General features: G+C 32.7%; 1 protein-coding gene across 1 annotated transcript in view; it reads right to left on the bottom strand.

Annotated features, from left to right (window-relative positions):
* Positions 1 to 6,614: 6,614 nt before the first annotated feature.
* LOC110374373 (gonadotropin-releasing hormone receptor) overlaps positions 6,615 to 22,327 on the bottom strand; it is an 81,533-nt gene continuing 65,820 nt past the window's right edge. Inside the window, exons 4-7 of the mRNA XM_049846597.2 lie at positions 20,335 to 20,518; positions 17,141 to 17,340; positions 13,388 to 13,512; positions 6,615 to 7,116 (exon numbers count right to left, since the gene is read on the bottom strand). Coding sequence (XP_049702554.1) covers positions 6,984 to 7,116; positions 13,388 to 13,512; positions 17,141 to 17,340; positions 20,335 to 20,518 — 642 coding nt within the window. The 3' untranslated portion in view covers positions 6,615 to 6,983. The remainder of the gene's footprint in view (positions 7,117 to 13,387; positions 13,513 to 17,140; positions 17,341 to 20,334; positions 20,519 to 22,327) is intronic.

The following is a 22,327-nucleotide window of genomic DNA, read 5'->3' as shown; positions in this document are numbered from 1 at the left end:
TTTCCAAGATGTTCCATTAAACTGTCTAGACTAGACAGTAGGACACGCTAGTGGCAGTCCATTGTAGACAGGAAATAGCTACCATTTTAACTCATAGTACATTAACGCGTAAGCTTAATGGTAAAAGGTAATAAATGTTTAATCTCTGTGAAGGAAGTGTGACTTTGTCAAAGTAAGTCTTCATGAGAGGTAATGGATGCCTATCATACTAATATTATAAACGCGAAAGTTTGTATGTATGGATGTATGGATGTATGGATGTCTGTTACTCTTTCACGCAAAAACTACTGAATGGATTTTAATGAAACTTTACAATAATAGGTATAGCTTATACATCAGAATAACACATAGGCTACAATTTGTAAACATATTAAGTCGCGGGCACCAGCTAGTCAACTATATATTTTTAACCCGTAATTTAAATTACAACAATATTTATTGTGAAATCTATAGATATTACTGCTTGCTATATGAAGCTACGTATGTACAAAGGTGACCCTGATTTGTATTTTCCCTCAGATTTTGATAAATGAGGTGTCAATCGTTTCATTTTGATATTTTGGGTGATAAAGACTCCATGTAAAACATGTGAATAATGATTGGGTGTCTTCTGTTGTCAGTTGCGTAGGGAGATGCGTGGGTGACATCAATTGTTTTAGGTATCACCCCAGAACTGATTTGAGTTGGCAAGATTTTATGCAGCATTTTCTCTTTTAAAAAACTGATTCTGCCTTGGTAAGATTTCTACCCTGAAGTTCGTATATAATAAATTCTTTCATTAGTTTTGGGGGCCCTTTCAAATAAGCAAAGGAGGTGCTTTTAATTTCATAGTTTTTTACTATTGGGTGGCCATGACAAAAATTCTTCTTTTATGTATTTCAGGAAACAGAAATGTGTATAGTACAGAAATTGAATAAAGAACAAAAGGGAAGTATCGATAAAAGCCGAAGCTTGTTTGAATATACATATTAACGTGTGCGAAGAAAAGAAGAACGACATCAACTGATCTATTCTTAAATGTATCTTCAAATGATTTTTTTCTTATATTGCTATCAAAATACGGTTGGATAACAAACGTATGACAAAGAAAACAGTAGCCGTTTGTTTGATCTCTTAAAAGAACCAATGCACTATATGCAGGTCGCAAAATGGAAAATGCTGATTTGGGTAAACATAAAATCATTCAAAATTACTAAACACATAATGATTCTCATATCACGCAAATAGAACAGAAAGATTCGTCAAAAAAAGTTTCTTAAACCATGCTATTTACAAGACACAAAACAGTGCATTACCCTGGTTGAATGAAAACTAAATGAGCCAAACAAATGGTACATTCAATCGATTGCTTTGTACCACAAAAGACGTTAACCTCTCATTTCCTGTGCAACCCTTATTAAGGGCGCAATTAATTAACTTTAAAGCTGTACTGAGCTTAATTACTGACGCAGAAACTGAAGACTGGTGTTGAGCACTCAATTGTTTGCTGTTACAAGTTTTATATTGCACACAATCTGTATAGGTATAAAAATGAAAGTTTTGTTTGTTCTTTTGACCCAAGAATTACTGGACATACAGTTACAGTTACAGTTACAGCCTTTTTATCGTCCCACTGCTGTTCACAGGCCTCCTCTCACACGGAGAAGGATTGAGCATTAATCACCACGCTTGCTCAATGCGGGTTGGTGATTTCAGACTATACATATAGTCCAGGTTTCCTCAAGATGTTTTCCTTCACCTTTTTATAAGCCATTGGTGTCTAAGATATACTTAGAAAGTACATACAAACTTAGAAAAGTTGCATTGGTACTTGCCTGACCTGGATTCGAACCCGCGCCCTCATACTCGAGAGGTTGGTTCTTTGCCCACTAGGCCCGACTTATAAGTCGTGGTGGCCTAGATATATCACACACACTTAGGACATATTTGGTTGAAAATTGGAGGAGCTCAAAACCATGCCGCGCACACAGTATAACTTTTCATGTTCATCCGGGTATGGGAAGTTGTGAAACCGCGGAAGGAAGCTAGTTAATTACTTATTTATGCTCCTTTACTGATACGATGTAGAGAAATCTTTTTTGTTTTGTTTTAAATACCATAAAAGCTCCGCAACCACTAAACCGATTCGAAAAAATGTTTCACAGTTGGAAAGCTATCTCTATCCCAATTTTTCATATTTTGTCCGGGAATAGGAAGCAGTTCTCCCGGTATGTGGATAAAACCGCAAGTCTGTCTGTCAAAACAGCTAGATAGTGTTTTGGATAAAAAAACAAATAAACTAGAACCATCCTGGATTATGAATGGAAAGACTGATATTGTAAACTTAATGACCCCCTTGCCCACTATATTTATAGATAGGTACATGCGCTTCAGGCCTATTCAGAGTTAATGGTATTACTTCATTCAACCCCCTCGATGTCATTGACCTGTCATGCCTGATGACGTCACAGCACCGGTTCTAAGCGGTTCTGAGTAAATATAGTAAACATGATTGAATTCGTTTAAAGTGCTTTTGATATGGGCAAGGAAACTGAATTACTTAGATAGGTAAGTACTTACCTATAAACTGTTGTGGACAAAATATTTTTTGGTTCATTGGCTGAAGTGGTGGTGGCCTAGGTGAAGTACCAATCTCTCAAGTATGACTGTGTGTGTGTATCAGTGTGGATTCGATTGCATGTCAGACAGGCCAGTGGCAGCTATAGAACCTGCTCTCTCCCATTATCGGTTGAAAATACATTGTTACCGTTATCCAATGCTTTCAGAAACAACAAACACTGAAAGGTGTTTAGCTGCCTTTAAAGCAGATTGTTATTCATTCCATTCTTTACGTTGTCAGGTAAACTAACGTTCTAAAGAAACTTAGTTCCTCATTTAATACTTTTTCTTTTAAGATTATTTTTCTGACGCTAAATAGAATAGACACTGACCTAGTTAGCTAAGATAAATTGAGGTAGGTTAAGATCTGTATTAATGGACGATAGACTATGTGATTTTCATCCATAATCTGTACCTCTATATTCATTAATCACGAAATGTCAGAAACTGCTTTAAGCTTGTTTAGCAGATAGATTCCTTTTCATCCGTGTGCGCGGAGTAGTTTACAAGTAGCAAACAACTTCAAACTTCTGATAGCAGCTAGTGTCAATAGGTATATCTATGTTCTAAGAGCTCAGTGAATTGGTCACGAACCGAACACTAAATCTATACTAATATTATAAAGCTGAAGAGTTTGTTTGTTTGAACGCGCTAATCTCAGGAACTACTAGTCCGATTTGAAAAATTCTTTCAGTGTTAGATAGCCCATTTATCGAAGATGGCTATAGGCTACTTTTTATCCGGGTTCGTGCAGTGGTTTTCACGGGATGCGGGTGAAGCCGCTGGCAGAAGCTAGTCAAAGATACGTACACTAAAATGAACCTACAAAATTCAAGGTCCCTCACCTTTTAAGTGCAAGCGGTACATTATGTAATCTTAGTATGTAAATAATAACAACAACAAACTCGGTAACTGTATCCACATAAATTAAAGAGAGTCTCATTTCACAGACGATTACAGCAATAACAGAGTTAAATAATACCACTGTGATTCGTATTTTCGGAACATATTTGACACCTTGTAAATAAACCAAAGTGATTATTGGTAACGATATTATGTTTTCCAAGGTATGAAGTGTTACCTTCGAAGTTTGTTCTGCATCAACTCAGTTGACGTAAGTAGTGAAGAACAAACTTAGGGCTCTTGTACACGGCACGTTTTTGAACTTGCGGCGCATTTGCCGTGCCGTGATACCTTGTTCACGACACGTTTTTAAAGTGACTCATATAAAACTGACCGTCGTGCCAACATACGGTTAAGTTGCCGTACCTAAATCAAATCAAAATCGTGCCGTGTACAAGACTCCTTATATGCACGGTACGCAATACCTTACTGGACATAAGTAAATCCCCTGAAGTTTAACCTAATACCCATATATTTACATGAGACCCACGCGTCACTGTTACGAAAATATAAAAATAAAATAAATGAGTATAAAAATACCTTTCCCTTTTTATGCAGTAATCACTCACTGCCAGATTAAAGCTTATGTAAACTCCACAGGTACGGAAAGAGTAAATTTAATTTACTAATGAACATACCGTTGACGACAGTCTTTCCAAATGGCTTCATAAAAACACGCCTAACGTTTTAAATAATGAAATATATTTTAATGTTCAAAAATGTTCTGTTTTCCATCATTTCCAAAAGGTATTTTTATTTTGGTTTACGCATGCAAAATTTTATCACGCTATCACTAACGGTTTGGAAGTTTATTTGGGAATGGAGTGACAGAGAGACATGACGAAACTAAAAGGGTTTCGTGTCAACGGAATCCTAAAAATGAACATAAATTTTGCTTTCTAACTTTACAAATTTTATGTCTAGTCAAGATTCTGACTAAATGAATGCTATAAAACTTATAAGAACAGAACTTTGAGTAATTTAGTAAAAGTTTATTCATTTCATAGATTTTCTTTCAACAATTCAAAATTCAAACTGTTTTTTCTAGTTGTAGAATCATTTCCATTCCATTTCTTTCGTAACATTTGAATCTGTTCACGCAGAAATAATTATTTTCATTGTGTACAGTCACGTCCCAATATAAGTATGTCACATATGAAAATTCAAAAGCGTTTTTGTCATTTAGATGGTGGAGCGTGTCTTTATGATACATAAATTTGTACTCAGTGAGTGAGTTGTAATTTATGTCCGCTTCGATTCACGTTTCACGATATCGAAAGTATTTTTTCTTTATTGCCTATACTGCTTTGTGAATTCGATATGAAGTCCTAGACAGTATATTCCTTTAGTAATCTATTCACATTGCAAGCCTAGTTCTCGGATGAAACTCCCAAATCCGTTTTCGGTACACTGAATATAAGACTTGTGCAGAGAAATCCAGATTTTCTACGGATGGCAATGCAAAGCCTGTAGGCTACTTTATACCTACTTAATAGTAGTTTCATGTTTCGCTAAAATGTCTTCCTAAGCTAATCCAGTTTGCACTCCAATTCTTCGAATGTGAATGTTAACTTTACGAGTTTACACTTACTCGTCTTTGCCAGAGCTTTGAGTGCATTCTTTATATATATTTACTTCTTTCTTACTATGTTTCTTACTTCTTTGGTAAATATTGAAATAAACCTGCTGAAATAAAATTGAAGAACATCGGCTTATAACCTTTTTCTGTCCTTGACAGTAACCGTAGCAGTAAGGCTTTACCAAAGATACGTGTTAAAATTTAGGGTCAAAAAGCTATTTAATTGCAAATATCTTCTTTTGTCTGGATTTAATTCAATTTGTTTCTGGTTGACTTGAACACAATGTTTTACATTCCAACTTGAAAATTTCTGAAGACAGGTATTATTTGGGGCCAAATTATTATTGGTTTTCTACCCCTCAATCTTAAAGGACATCAATTTGAATTCCAACAAAGTCACTTCCGTAGCTGGTTTAAAACTTTTGCGGTGTTTTAGAACTTTTAATGGAGTAACGCAATTTCGTCTTCCGCTATGCGATTTTTAAATGTTCAAATTGATTTAGTCGTCCTTGTTTCAAATTTAATTTCAACAAACCTCAATTATAGCTAAGCCATTCATTTCATGGTTGCTTGCATCAATTTTAATTTTAATGTACTTTGTTAAACATTTCGAAATTATTTAATTTTGTGAATGAATTATACTGATTAAAATAATTAATTCATTTATTATTATTTTCATTTCATACAGAATTCAGAAGACATACTAAGGACGTGAAAAAGTAGGTGAGGAATCACAGAACCCATGATTATTTTATTGCATCTCAATCCGAAATAAAAATTGGGTTCATTTCCTCAAATAAATTTTAGGAGCTGCCCGTAAATTAGTTACAGCGTTCTTTTATATTCTGCGGCCACCATAAATGGATTATCTAAAGACTGAACAAGTCAGCCTTTTCCCTGTATCCAGTAGGATAATACGGGGGGTATTATCCTCAATATTGAATGATTGTTGAGAGGTTTTCTCCGAAACTTATTTATGCAGAGCACGACCACCAATAATCCGGCTTTTGCGAACGACGCTGACTCGTTTTCCTCGTGCCTGTGTTTTTGCAGTTCATTTTTTTAGAGTATTCTCAGTAAATCTCACTTATCCTGTTTTACCTATTACTATATCCAGTAGGTAATAAGTTTTACTCTTTGAGATAGTCTGGTAGGTATAAGTTTGGAATTGTTGGTATAGCTAGGGATTAGTACAAGGTTTTATACTTTCCGAAATTGTTATTATACCTATACTCGTTTGTGTAGGTGTCGTAATCACTTCAGTAATTACTTTTGAAACTAGGTTATGAAATTGGTCTAGCTCCTAAGCTCAAAATAATGTTTTGAAAACTGCTGTTATTTAGAACAAGATTACCTATGTTCAAACGTATCTAAATGAGATAAGTTTCTTTATTTAGGTCCTAATCTGAAACGTCTGAAAAGTTTACCTTCCTATGACCGCAAATTACGGAGGCTTAGAATGACGCTTAATTATCTTTAATAATAAAACATCTATAAAATTATAAAGGGCAAAGTTTTAGTATTGAAATTCAAGTCAAAAGCTTCATAATAAACTTTAATAACTCTACTAATCTCAGATCACAACATCAAATGGCATTAAGGTAGGTACACACCTGAAAACGAACGCCCAAATAATCGCACGCTCTTTTTAAGATGCGCAGCCACCGTTACATTATAAAACACTACTTTAAAGACTTAGAAATATGTACAAAATATATACAGCAAAACTTAAATCTATGCTTATTTACTCACTTATATATAGTTAGAAGTCTGTATAATGATACCGACTACTCATTCTTTGTCTTTCGATGCACACAACACAAGTCACTTGTCTGTTTGTGTTCAAATGCACTGTTTCTTCGGGTATAGTTATTACCCGTTTGTTCATGTTTTTTCGCAGTGGTTATAATAAACTGACGTTGTGTCCGTTGGAGTATTTGGCGGAGGACCTCATGGAGCGGTTGAAGGTCAGTCTGATGGAAGAAGTGTTGTTGTCACCTCGACGGAGCAGTGAAGCGTGGTGGCCTCCTGACTCCCTGTAAAGAAGTGTACAGTTAAAATTGATAGCGTGGAACTTATCGTAAAACATTCTTCGGATTAGAGGTGTTTTACTTCTACTGGTAAAAGATTTTTAACGTGTTCATAATTAGACAAGTAGATAAATACGGTAACCCTAGATAAATTGGGAACTGGGCATGAAGAAAAACTTAATGAAATTATTGTGGTCGGAAACGGAAAATTTCCACCCTTTTAGACTTTTCCACTCTTTTAGACTTATCCCAGAATAAGGACGTAGTCCCGCTGTCTTAAGTGATTTAAGTAGCAGCCTTTACTCTAGAATCTAGATTTATTTGGTTCTCGGTAAAAAGCCTATATAAATCGGTTTTAAATAAAAATAACTCGTCCTTATGTCTAAAAATAACAAAAAAAAAAATTGGTACCTACTGGTTCTAAAATTAGGCATATATTCTTTAGTCTATACGTTTATATCGATGAAGTGGGTTAATAGCTTTCCAGAACTTTCTATTAATATCTAACCAAGCATTATAAAAACCAATCCGTTCCAAATATCTAGGATTCCTCTCAATAATTGGATGGTTTTACGAAGGGCAAATTAAACGCACATAAAAGCCGGGATTGACAAGTGATTTAGGAGTGGTCTTTATTTTTGTTTGAATCGAAAACTTTAGCAGAAAGCTCGTGAATATTATTTCTATATTTTTCTCATAGAAAATCCTACATATAACAAGTATTTTTTTTTTCATACAAATCTGTTACGCAAAGGTAGAGAGATAAGCTCTGTAATATTATTTTTTTGCTATTTTGAATAAACTACTAAAATACATTCTTACAATTTTATTATTGCGACAAAATATGAAATAAATTCCTGAAATAGTTACAATATTAGCAATATTAAGGGACCTTGAAACGCGTTCATAAAGAAACCAAAAAGTTATTGTGATAATATTCCAGTCCTATAGCGAGCTTGACATTTATTTATACCTGTAGACAGATATAAATATATAATATCGTACCTACTATTTTACGAAAAAAATACTTTCAAAAAAATCCGTAGTATGGCGACGCAATAAATGTTTCAAATGGAATACAAATTAGATATGTTCATGCCTCACTCGCAATGCAAATTTAATTCAGTACTGAATTAAGACTTTAGCAATGTTTGAAGCCGTTTTATTTACATACGAGTTCACCACGCACGATGTAAAGTAACTTCAAAGAATTTTTGAACATGTCTTTTGACCAATTACTGAGTATTATCGATGTTTTTTTAATCCAAATATATTGTGTAACTCGACAAATTAGATTAAATATCTAATTCAAGACGTGTCTGTTATACAAACGACTTGTAATACTTTGTTCTCCTGTTCATTAGGATCTTTTTAAATATAAACAAAGATCTATGAAAAATATACGCATAGCTTGCGAGGCTTAGAAAAAAAACTGTTACTTTTATTACGAAATGAAAACTTCAGTTTATTTCCTTTTTACTTCACATCAAATTCGCAAAATAATTCATCAAGTCAAGCAGCAGGAAACAAATAAAATCAAATAAAATTCTTCAGCGTCTTCTCTTTATAATAATTTCAAAGGTTGCGCAAAAATAGAATGGCAACGTCGTTTTTCGCTGATTACAAAATACCGCAAGCATTAATCCTTCGTCAAGAAATGGAACATGACAATGTTCTTTCTCATCGCCGTGGGCGTAATTACAAACCCGTTTATCAGTGTCCATGTAAAATCCCGTAATTTGCTTTGTTTGTTCATCCAAAAAAATCGTGTTTCCGACCTAAAAACCTATGTACCGACATTTTGGAAACGTAAAAAGGATTTAATCTAAATTAGTGCGGTCGTGCGATAGGTTTTTCTTTTTTTTTTATTGCATACTTAATTCGTGTTCCATTTTTAAATACCTTGAGTACCTCCCCATTCCAACCTATTACTCTTGCTAATGTCGGACTGTTAAGTCGTTAAAGGTACCTACTTAATGCTTTTAGGTTAACGTTACGGAAACACTAAAACCGTAAGGCTTGGAATTAATACACCTACAAAACTAAACGTTCTGTTTCGGTTTCGAAGTACTTTGATGTCAAAATATTTCAAGGGGTTACTATTTTGAATTATTTGACATTGACGTGTATGTAGATGCCTGTATGTTCAGTAAATATTCATTTAAGCTTAATACACTACGACTTACTTCAAAATAATTAAAGATAAACAACCAAAGCAAATAAACAGTGATATCAAAAACATTTGACACAAAATATAGAGATAACAGAAACTACAAAACTATTTTTTTGCCAAAGATTTATTAACTATGAGAAAACTTTATAATTAAATTAGTCTCAACATTTGCAAAAGGACCTTAAACGAATGTCGAACAAGTTTGCAGCAAACAGAGATTTGCGCTTCTGTCTATAAGTCCCTTTGCAATTATTTACAAGTACTTTCTACCCTTTCGTAATATAAATCGTGACACCAAATTTCACACGCCATATACCCAGTAGAATCTCCTAATATCTACATGTTAATTAACATAACACTATATTGCTTCAACAAAGTGATTAATTATCAAGTTATTAAACAAAGTGCCACGTTAATTGAGCTCCAACAATATGTTTATTTCAGGCATCATTTATTTTAGAATTCTTGGAATCTGATTACGAAACTGGCCTAATATAACTCAACGGGAGTACTTTCTTCTCGTAATTTAGCGATAAATTGTATGCCTAACAAATTGCTGTAAGAATATTTATGAGTACGGTGTGAATAATTTGCTGTTAATTGTAGTTTGTTTTGTAAAAAGCTTTTATGACAAAGCCTGACAACTTACCTCCTAAACTTTACTCGAGTCATTTTGCCTAACATCAATTTTGACCTCAGCAATTTACAGGGCTGTTAAATGGCTTATCAATTGCAACTCACTGTCCTCAAACAATAAATAAAAATAACTAAACCATGAACAATGAACCAAAGCCTAAAATAAAACTGGTATTCCGAACATTATTCTTCAGATTCAATATCCTACTCGTAAAAGCCTCAAACATTTCTCGAAACTAGAACTCCTATTCATATGAAGGCGTAAAACGTGACTTATGTTAAAGCTGAAAGGCGCTATAAATATTTTTCAGTATTTTGTGCTGATGCCAAATAAGGGCAACGTTGACAAAATTTCTTGTGAAAGCGATCGTTTATCATTCTTAGAGGGTAATCTTACACTGCAGACTAAATAGTCGGGCGACAGTTGACCTGTTGGTAGGCAATTGTTTTAGTGATTTGTGAGAGAATTAGAACACCATATCAAGAGATATAAGAGTCAGTCATTACAAACAATTAAAATTCTCCCTTGACAGCTCAAAAAAACCGGTCCGGTCAAAACATTCGATACTTCTAACTTTACCTCTGCTCTTCACATAGTGTTGTAAATTATGAAAACGAAAAATGACTCCTGTGACTAAACCACTAAATGGATTAGGTTATTTTACAATTCGCCATAGAAAGTCGCTATAAAGTATATGTGATAGGATTTTTATTTATTTTATTTTATTTTTTTTATTTTATTATAATCGGAAAACATACAGTATTAACAACTAGGTAACAAAAATAACAAATTATGCATCTATTAACCAATAACATGTTTTCGCATTTAGGTTTTTATGAAGAGCATGCTTGAGAGAGAAAAGGAAACAAAATTAGGAATAATATAAAAAAAAAAGGAAAAACTTAACTTAAACAAAACTACATTACTACATAATGTAGTTTTGTTGATTTAATGTGATTAGGTACGTCACACCCGATATATTTGATCATTTTAGTGTACGTTCTATCTACTGATATGTGAGCCCACAGCTCTGGCCGACTAAAAGTTTGCAGTGTGCTGGTACTCTAAGTATCATGACAATGTTATATTTGCTTAGTCAGATTTTGTGTTAAGAAGATTTAATTTATGATATAAGATTGTGAAATTAGATGCAATTAATTTTGATATAATTAATTTTGTATTTTCCTGTTTCTCAGAACGAAAGAAGCTGGTAGCCTTTTTGTACAATTCTGTACTGTAAAATGCTCTCCATTTGTACTGTTGCTTATATTTTTTACTATTACCTTTTGTATTTTTCAAAAGCTAAAGCTAATCTTTTTTCAAAGCCTGAAGTACCTACTATTCGTATGAAATGTATCAATGGTCACACAAAGCAGACAGATCGATCTAAGTAGAGCTTAAAGTTGATCGATCTGTCTATAAAGCTGTTACTGAGCACTAGCCTTCATTGCCTTTGATATATTACAGCAATACAAAATAAACCCTATGATACGTAAGCTTAGAAATATTTCACCTGTTTAAACAAGGACTTAAAGCAAGCATTTACTCGATATATTCAATATCAAAGGGTACTGCATAAAATTTTGTTTGAAATAAACATGGTTCACATTTTCTGTCATCATCCTCCTGCCCTTATCCCAATTTTATTTGGGGTCGGCGCAGCATGTTTTCTTCTTCTATACTCTTCTATCTGCCGTCATCTCACAAGTTATATTCTTTCTTACCATATCTAATTTCACACAATCCATCCATCGTTTCTTTGGTCTTCCTCTTCCACTACAGCCGCCTACGTTCATACTCATCACCTTCCTCACAACATGACTCTCATTCCTCCGCATCACATGCCCATACCATGACAGCCGGTTTCCACGCAATTTTTCTGTTACCGGTACCACTTTCAAACTTCCTCTTCATTCCTCACTCTATCCAATAGCGTAACACCACATATTCCTCTTAATATTTTCATCTCTGCCGCATTTTCACACACAGGTTCACATTTTCTGTGGTGTAGGTACTCAAATACTTGAATGTTGTTTAGTGCAAAAAAATCAAATGTGATTTAGATAATGTAGTAATGAAAAACTCATAAAATCTGATATGAATCGCTTTATTAGAAGATAAAACTTACATATTGAAACACTTCACCAGTACATGGTTGAATAAATATGCAAGTTATGTTACGTCAGTATATCTAAATCACAATATTATTATTTTTGCAGATAACTTCCCGCCTACGCACCCTTGAGAAAGGTTCTGAGTAAGTACTATTTAATTTTATGACTACAATTTGCTCATTTAAATTCCTTAAAAATACAAATTATGCGTTAAATAGACTTTATGAAATGCTAAGTGACTAAATAATTTCATTTTATCAAACTATTTTCTTTTTCTTGAATACTAATCAACACGATCTCATAATAAAATAACATTTCAAGGAGTTGAAAGTAGGTAAATAGTCTATTATATAAAATCTATTCAATTTCTATTTCTAAGAAAAAAATACAGTAATTACTATGTTAGGCTACTTATGGACTCCACAATAGTCTCTTTTGAAATGCTAATCGAAATATTACGAAAAATCATCAATCAAAATTATGACTGATTGAAAGTTTTCCTTCACTTGGGTAATCTTTGTAATTTGGTCCCGACTGAAAGTAGGTTGTCTGGGAATAATTTCTATTCATAAAATCTAAGCGGTTTTTTGCTGGAAAAGGTTTCCCATTGTGTTCTTTGGTAAAGAATATGAGTTACTAGACACCCAAATGGTAGCTGGACAACTATCGCAAACTAAATGAAAGTACGCAAAATAACAAATGACGTCAGAAACTAATAATATGCCACCCCTTCCATGGCCTTCATATTCAATTTTCCAAATATTTATTTGTACCTATATAATATTAAGGACTTAATAAACCTCCAACTATGTCGTACTCGTTTCTAACACACAATAGACTTGTTCGTATTATACTTTTTCGGCACAAAAACTAAAAATACTTACGCCTACTACCGTACTAATATGAAAAGGGGAATAGTAAGTATTTTCCTCAACGAAGGTAATATTAAAAATGTACGTCACTGTAAACATGGCATTTTCAGTAAATCCCCTTGTAAGGTAAAATGAAATGCTTTTGATCTAAACAGATTTTTTTTTATTGTTTCATGGTGTGGTGGAGATGAAGTACCAAAGGTGTTGCTTAATAAATGTCTTCCAAGCATCTTTCGCGCATAAACTGTGGTATTTATACTTAACAATTTTATATACCACTTTTCCTTATTTAAACTAGGCTTATTAATTTACTTTTTTATCTAATTGTGGGGACATTTTCTCCAAACCTTATTTTGTTTTTGTTTATGATACAAAATATACGCTTATAAAGACAGATACCTAAATAAATGTCGTTTAGAATACTTAAACAGGTACATAAAACAAAGAGAAAAATAGATAACGATATCAAAGTTTACTATACCTGTCGCTATGTCGGTGAGACCGATTCTTCTTGGGCCACAAATGGAAAGCCCCGTATATAACGGGATTGACTAGACTGTTTGACATGCCAAAGAAGAAAATCCCACTCAGGAGCTCTTCACTTTGCTGCGGAAAAGGAAATAATATTAGAATGTTAAATCTAAAAGGTTTGGACGAACCTTTTAACATAAAAAATATTTAAGTACTAACGAGTGTAAAATTGTTTGGAACAGATTTTTTTTTAATTTAATTGCCTTCGTTGTTAGTATGGCAAGATCTAGTCTAATTGATCCTGTTCTTTATCTGACAAAAAAAACATCCAATTTAGTTTAATCATGCGTATCTCCTGGTCAACGCGCCTACGTATATGTACGTATACAAGGCCTAAAGCACTCTTTCCAAATAGCAACAACTTTGTAAGTCTGTATACCTAAGGGTATAATCATATTATTTACACAATGTTAGCCTATAAATCTTTAACGATATCCTATCCCTGGATTAGTTAAGATCTATCCAAAGATAACAGCTAGGTACTCTACTCTAGTGAGTACATCAAAATATTTGCTTAGGACCAAATGGTCGTGTTTTCGCAAACAATACGGATGCTAAAGCATATAGGAAATCTTAGTAAATAAGTGTCGTATGTTTATATTGAAAAGATGGTCCTAATGGTATGGGTTTTAGGTATAAAGATGTATAAGAAGGGCAAAGGATTTGAATGCTAAAGCTAAGTAGGTTTCTAGGCGTTAACCTCAATTTCCAAAGATATTTGAAGTCATTGTTTGTCTAATATATTGATACAAAAATATAATATATTGACATTAAAAAACCATCAGGTAATTGATCAATTTAGAACTTGGGTCGCTTCAAATGAAATAAAACAGGCTATTCTCGGTTTAAATTGGATTGATACAAACAGAATAGGCAAATCTAATTCCTGACTTAACCTCAATTGAAGGGATTAATTTCCGTTTTCTTTTGAAATCTACATTATTTGTCAATAGAAAAGAAATTATTCAACTCTTGGTTTGTAAATAAGGAAATCATTTATGTAAAAGGGAAGAAAAAATACATTAGGTGTAGTACAGAACAAATTACTTTCACGCCTGTCTGCTTGTATATTACCTTTTCTATTACTCATTTTAGCTTTGCTTGAAAAACAAACATTATTAACAAAAATATTTTATCGTCTTGACTAACGACCATTTCCCAAACTTTCCTAATCCAATTAATCAAGTGACGGCTTAATTAAGACACTTTAAAAAGAGCAAAAATGTAAAATATAGCCCTGTAGTTAATCGTTTGGGTACCTAAAATTATACTATTACCTCTGGCCAGTAATCCTAACGTGAGTGAAGATATTAAACTTTAAACCAAATTAATCAAATTCTTTATAGTTTGAAGACATTCTACTCAACAGGATTAATGTTACTACCTTCAAAAACTAAAATGTATTCATCCAAATTGACAAAGTTAAAAAAAACATTCCATTTATTTAATCGTGACAAAAAACTAACATTAAGAAATTCCATTACTTCAATAAAAACTTTTAAGTGATACAATAATTTGTTTTAAAGTTCAAGTTAGTAATAAAGTTCTAATTATAATTTAAGTGTGAAATGTTTTTAGTTAATTATCCATTACAAAGTTTTCAAGACACTTTATTTGTCATTCCTTGACATTATTTATTTTTATTACGAAGAAGTAAACACGTGGGTTTAAATAATATTATTAATTCAGATAATGTTTACCCTTAATTTCGTTGAAATAAATAACTATAATTCACGAAAATTCATGCTTCGTTTTTTGCATAAATACTAATCCCGTTCTTGAATTTTTCATCTTTTTATCTACAACACACAAGTTTGGATGAAGACGCCTACTCATTGCCTCGATTCACGAGATAAAATCTAATATTTTTTGCTCTCAAGAAATTTATTACAAGTATCTCGATGAAAATATACAAAGGATTATTAAAATTATATCCTCAAGAAAGGCAGTTTACGAGGAAATTTAATTCGAGAGCTTAGATATTATCCAAGTTAACGATAGTAATATTATTGCTTTAATTATGTATATTCTGGACAATATCCATGAAAATTAAGTATATTAATAGGCACTTTCTGTAGTGTTACTAGCGTTTAAAATCCTTTAGCTTTATCTAACATGACAGTTTTATATCTTATTATTTGACTTTTGTGTTTAAGGTGCCTAATTCATTTAAATAAGTAGCACGTAGTTTCGCAAGATACCTTATATTATAACAAGCTTATATAGTGCGTAAAAATGTTGTAGAAAAAATAAATAAACACTATGGTCCGTTATTACGAAACAGCACCTACACCTAAAAAAAAATCGAAATAGAAACAAAAGACCTTCAAATAGTTACTATAAATTAATCAACTGAAACAACAACGATATAATCACTCCTATGAAGCCTCACTAATATTTTGTACCTGTAATTGTAATAATAAATTCATTGTGAAAACAAAATACAATAATAGTAGATTCGTGTATAACAAGCGCTATGCCAAGTTACAAGAGTGTTATTGTTTGTACACAAACAGTAATATTAAACGAGGGAGCCAGATCAGCTAAGGTAATCGAATTTCCTTTGGTACAAGTACTAAATGAAGATACGAGTAAAAAGATTTCTGTGTGTGAAAACTCTCAGAAAATCTCATTTATGTTTTTATTTTATGTATGTTTTAGTGTGTAGTTATGTATGTTACTAGTATTTGAATGTTAGAGAGTTTTTCATCCTCCGAGCCTTTTCCCAATGATGTTGGGGTCGGCTTCCAGTCTAACCGGATTCAGCAAAGTACCAGTGCTTTACAAGAAGCGACTGCCTTTATTGAGAGTATCAATCAATATTACAAAATATATGCTGTGATCAATCGAAAAATTGATCAAACTTCAATGGGTATACCGTTTTCTGAAGGACGAATATACGCAAGGGAATATCGCATATCTAACTTTTTATAATATTAAAAAGTTTCGATCACGCTTGTAATAACTATAACGGAGATAAGTATAGTAGGTATAGATGAACAGAACCTAAAAAAAAAACGTAATCTTTTTACAGAAAATTGGCACTACCACTACCCTTTGTATGGGTTCCAGATAATCTAAGCAAAAATATTTATATTGAGCCTCATCTCATTACACTAGGAGTTTGAGCCAATTTCGTTGAAAGGGAAAAAGTACTTGAGTAGTTTTTTGGTAAAATTTTACGATAAAAATAATTAAAGCCTTGGTTATCGATAGATAGGGTTGGATAAGTTTGGACTTCAAAACTCGTTTCGCGCACAATTGGCAATTTGATCGGAGTATAGACTTCCATCGAATCTTTCTGAGTCATGTTTAAGGAGTATTTAGCTCTCTCTATAACCATCTATATATTGTCTAAAATAAAATATCCATCTAAAATATGACTATGATTTTACTTAGGTATCACAAAATATACTTGAAATCTAACTAAACCTTATTTTGTGTGAGCCGAACCGCAATACAAGATAAAGCCGAGACATTTTTATTGCATTAATCTCCAAAGGTTAAGGTATTAAAGAACGAGATAAGACTTGACAAGATAAATAAGTATTTTCTTAAAAATATACAGTGTATTTCAAAAGAAGATTTGGCGACTTTAATGAGTTAGTTCAAACTCGGTTTGGGAGCACACCCACGGGTCGGCATTGTGAGAACCTTTTTAGTAGTAGCCGCGAACAAAAATCTGTGTTGTTTTAATACTTACGTCTTTGTCAGGGTTGTAGAATGTAAAGATGATCATCATAACGTAATAAGGTGTCCACCAGATAAGGAAAGCCGCAACAATGACGACCGACATCCTCAAAGACTTCATTTTCGCCCTGTCAATGAGTCTCCTCCTATTCATATCGGGAGTAAAGTACTTCTCCTGTCTCCTTACTTCGGGCTTGAATACCTTTTCACTCTCTGAAAAAGAAATTGTATCTTTATTACAAATACTTACAAAGAAACTTTTTAATCAAAGCTAATATCTTCGGAATTTTGACGACGGCACGGAAAAAATATACTTTCATTTTAAAATACTTTCCGAATTCAGATCGCGATACTTATTGCAAGACTTAATTTAATGTCATGCTTATTTTCTATTATTTTAAATTGTAATGTATTCTTAGTATATTAATTTAATTTTCTAATTTATAATGATTTATCATTTAATTGCATTAATTAATAATCCATCATGAGTTAATAGTTAATAATTATAATTTAATGTGTTTTTTTTTTCCTTCTTGTCCACATGTTTTGTTTTTATGTTTATTTATTTCATTGTATTTTGTTTTTAACTGTGTATAATTGTTAACTTTTTATGTGTGATTTTTTTTATATTCTTCGTGCATGCGGTGTTAACCTTTAATTAATTGTTGCACTCATAAATGTAACCCTAGTAAGTAAGTTAGCAATGTACGGTGTAAACAAATGTTGGTTAACCTAAATAAAATAAATAAATAAATAAATAAATAAATAAATAAAAAGACGTTATGATTCAGGAAGTATGATCGGAATTTGTTAGAGAGGGATTTGAAAATGTGATACATAAATTCATGCGATATATTTTTCTTTTACATTATTTCAAAGTTAAGTCGCGTGCTAAAGCTTTCGCATTGTCAGTGGGATTTATACTGTATAATACTATATTCAGACAAAGATCTCGCCTTGAGCATTGCTCTCGAGATATGCAAATGGTTTCATCAAATTTTAAGTACTATTACAACATTGAAACCCAAGTCCAAAGTATTGAAAGTATTTTGGTCTTTCATTACAGCTCAGTATTATCATGGGATCAAAAAATATTTTTAAATATCTATTATTATATTGAAAAGAAAATCTGAAATCATTATTTGAACCAGGAATCAAGATGGATGAATATAAAACGTGTTATCAGCAACCTGCTTTGAAAGCACCTACGCATATTTATTCACTGACAATCTTCTTTGTTATTTTTCGATTTTGTGTTGGCATCCCGATAATTTATCAATGTCTATGTTATTAATAATGGCTTTTCCAAAAGTTCTTAACCAAATTACACGAAATACTTTTACCACAGGAAGTTCGTTACAAAATTCGTTTACAGCACTTTATAATTGTTTTAAAGTCGAATTATATTTGAGGTTCAGTTTTTAACTCTATCAATATTTCAATGTTGGCCACAATTTTTGAATTTTAACATGAAATAGAACATAAAGTTTTGATTAATTTTATTAGCTGGGTTTGTTTTGGTTACCTTACTAGGTCAGATAGTTAATTTTCAGTAGTTTACTTGAGATACAATCAATCAAATTTTCTCAAGAATTACATTAAGTTGTAACTTAGTGACAGTCAACAAAGAATTTCCAATTCATTTGACATACTTATTTTTGTATGAATCGTGTAAAAACGTCAATAACACTAAGCAAATGGCATACACTACAACTATTTTGTAAAAAAATTTAGAGGTTGCTACAAGAACCCTTACTCTCTCAGGTAGAATTGTGTCGCTGGGCATTTTCTTATTTCTACTAAACGAAATAAAAGGCTGTTTAACGCCTTTTACCCTTTATAGAACAGGGTAAATGTCGGCAACAGGACGGTTGTAGTTTTGTGCTTCTAATTAATTTTACGAGAGTAGTACACAAGAGTTTATTTATAAAAGAGATTCAAATGGTCATTTATACGTTGGATTTTATAATTATTATATAAAATTATTTATTCAAAACCTGGTCTGCAGCAATTTTGTTTTTGCAGATTAACAATACTATCATAAAAAATAAAGAGCGTTAGCGAAATTTGTGTGAAGATATATTATGATTGCTCATCATTAAGATGATACCTCGATAACAAATAAGGATTATATAAGTAGCTTAGTTCTAAGTTTATATTATGTTTCAATTACCGATTATTTTCAGATTGAGATATGCCATATTATTATAAGAGCTGCTGTTTGCAATGTTAGCAATAATTACAAGAATATTACGACAAAGTAAATAGGTGTAACAAATATTAGTTTCCATAATGAGCTGTCTCTTCGAAATTGGTTCGGATCATGGAGTAAGGAAAGATGAGCGGAGATGGCATAATGCAGATAGGTCAAGCGCCATCGTCTAGGTCAAATTCGTACGGTGAGTATGAACAAAATGACCAGTTACGAGTTAACTAATAAGGCGTTCTGTCAACGATTATTAGTATCACAAAAAATGGTCGGGTCCAAAGGCGTATGAGGGCGAAAATAGTAACGTTCTTCGTCCCCCGCTCACCCGCATTTTTGCGCGCTACTTTCTCAGGCGATTTCTCGTTATGGCACCTCCGCTAGTCTTTTGTTCTCCGGCGTTCGTCTATACCAACGTTAGTTGACATTCTATTTCTATGATAAGTCTTAGTGCCATCTGCTACAATTCTCTGGGAACCTAACTTCTTTGAAACTATCTGACAGCGGACTCGAACACAGCTGCTTGTTAGAACAAAATATTGTTCGTTTACTTTTTCGTATTCGATTGATATTTTTATTGTTAGAACTTTTTAATTTGTTGTTTTCTTGACGGACTGTTTGAAATGGGTTGACCTTTCTGAACTTGATATATTATTAAGATAGTTAAAGAAATAGTTTTCGGTTAGATTTAATAAATGTCTTTTCAAGGTTACTAATATATCAAAAAGATAAAATGTGTCCCATTTAAAGTCACTTCTCTAAAGATAAAAATATTTTGTATCCTACTATATACCTAATACACTAAATGTGAAAGCTGTTGAGAATGTTTGGATGTTTGTTTGTTATTTCACGCAAAAACGGCTAGACTGATTTGGTTGAAATTTGGTATGTAGATAGGTGATAACGTAGATTAACACATAGGCTACTTTTTATCAACAATCCGTAATAACGTGAATCCGCGGGCGATTTCTAGTAATTAGATAAAAAGAACAAATACTTACTAGCAATAGTCCTTACAGTAGACACATACGTAGACACAAGTATGACTAGAGGCAGTATGAACATAAACACCAATGACAGCGTAGTGTAAGCTTGTTCCTGCCATCGCTCTGTGTAGAAGCCATGCGTTACGCACTGGTAGAAGTCTTCCACGAACGGCCCTTGTACCACGCTGAATACTACTGCCTGAAACAAGAAAAAGTGATATTACTTTTTTATGTTTTGGTAAGAAATCGATTATACATACGTGGACTATGGGAGCGTTTTTAACGAGCTTGCCATGATGTAGAAGTTTGGTAGAAGAGCGGTGGCTAGAAAATACAAAAATATGTAGAGGCTATTGTGTTCGTTACTGTTTTTTTCTTCCCCATCTTAACGCTAAGAAGTGGTAAAAAGAGGGGCGCTTTTTGGTGGTGCTGCCCAATGTAATTGACGTGAAAAAGTGCTTAAGTAATTAGGCTAAATTCTATAAACATATTTGACTTGCCTTTGTCTATAAATATACTCAACTTATTGAAAATATATAGATAGTCGTAATAATCAATAAGTCTCGGTAACATTTCAATTTACCCATCTTACCTCATCTAGGCCCTAGAGTGCTTTAATAAGTCTAGCAACTTCGATATCATAAACTTTTAAAAAGTTGAATGCAACAGTATAAGAATACATTTTATTTAATCCGATCACAACATTCATGCTGGGGCAATGAACATTTCAATAAATAAGTTACTTGTTTTTACCTGAACAAAGTTTTTCAACTAATAAAAAGTTAGAGTTAGTCTGTATTGTGTTAAAGTGAATTCTTTGAAAGATGCACGAAAGTGTTTTGTAAATAACTTTGACAATGACGTTAGTTCTAGAAAAGAACCAACTTAATGGACTAACTTTAAAATGTCAGAGTAATTTTGCAGTGTTACTTAAGGTATCAAGATAGAATGGCATCATCATAGACGTCAAATAGGTAGTCTCTCCTTGTAAAACACTGATACTCAGCTGAGTTAGACTGGAAGCCGACCCTAACATGCTTGGGAAACAGTCAGATAATTATTACTTAGGATATCAAAAAATCTGGTGTTGAATTGACAATAAAATAAGATGATCTACCTACATACTTCTATTTTTTCAGCCTATCGTCTTGTTTATCAGAATACGAGTTTCCTTATTCGATAAAAGCTGTTTTAAAAGGTTCTATTATTTGAACAACTGCGATATTATTATTTAAATAGAACGTTCTATTTTATACTATTTACTTATCGAGGAATCGGTTGCACACCCACCACCGGAAATTAAGTTCTAAGTTAATATTGAAGAGAAGATAAAATAGAACCTAAGTTGGACAGTTTATTTTAACTTAATCGATAAGAATGCTATGAGTATTGTTAGTTCGAAAAATTATAACTGGTACAAGTATTTTAAGTTTGTGTCTATTTTTACTTTTTATCTTGGATGCGTGTATTTCCAGCCTTTATTTTGTTTTATTCTGTCTAACACTCCGACATAGAATTATGGAATTGATTGCTAACAAGAAGACAGTTATTAACGATAATCTCAAATACGTACCTCAGCAATACATTGTTAAATTAATCAAAGAATCGTTACAAACTAACAATATTCATAACATAATTTTGTAACGTGGTTGTAAATATCGCACCCGCACTTTATCATCAGTATTACTGTAGATAAAATAGCTATAGGTACCACTATCAACATACCTTCGTAAGGTAATTCAATTTATGTGTAGCAACGCTGTAAGTACGTCATCATAATTTTAGAGCTACTAAACTATATTCTACCTCAATATGGTGGTCTAAGCGCCATCTGTAGCGACACTCTACGTAATAATTAAGCTGCTGTAATACTCCTTACCTTCCATGCTTGGGCTCATTTGCGTGACTATTTATTAAATACGGTTATAATCAAGTTCATTACAGTTATTCCGAGTAGATTGTGCGGGTGGTGATAAGAAAACAATTGACTACTATGGGCTCAAACGAT

This window comes from Helicoverpa armigera, chromosome 17 (assembly GCF_030705265.1).
Source record: "Helicoverpa armigera isolate CAAS_96S chromosome 17, ASM3070526v1, whole genome shotgun sequence".
NCBI lineage: Eukaryota > Metazoa > Arthropoda > Insecta > Lepidoptera > Noctuidae > Helicoverpa > Helicoverpa armigera.
Note: the sequence above shows the minus strand (reverse complement) of the source record. Positions and strands in the feature narration are given on the sequence as shown.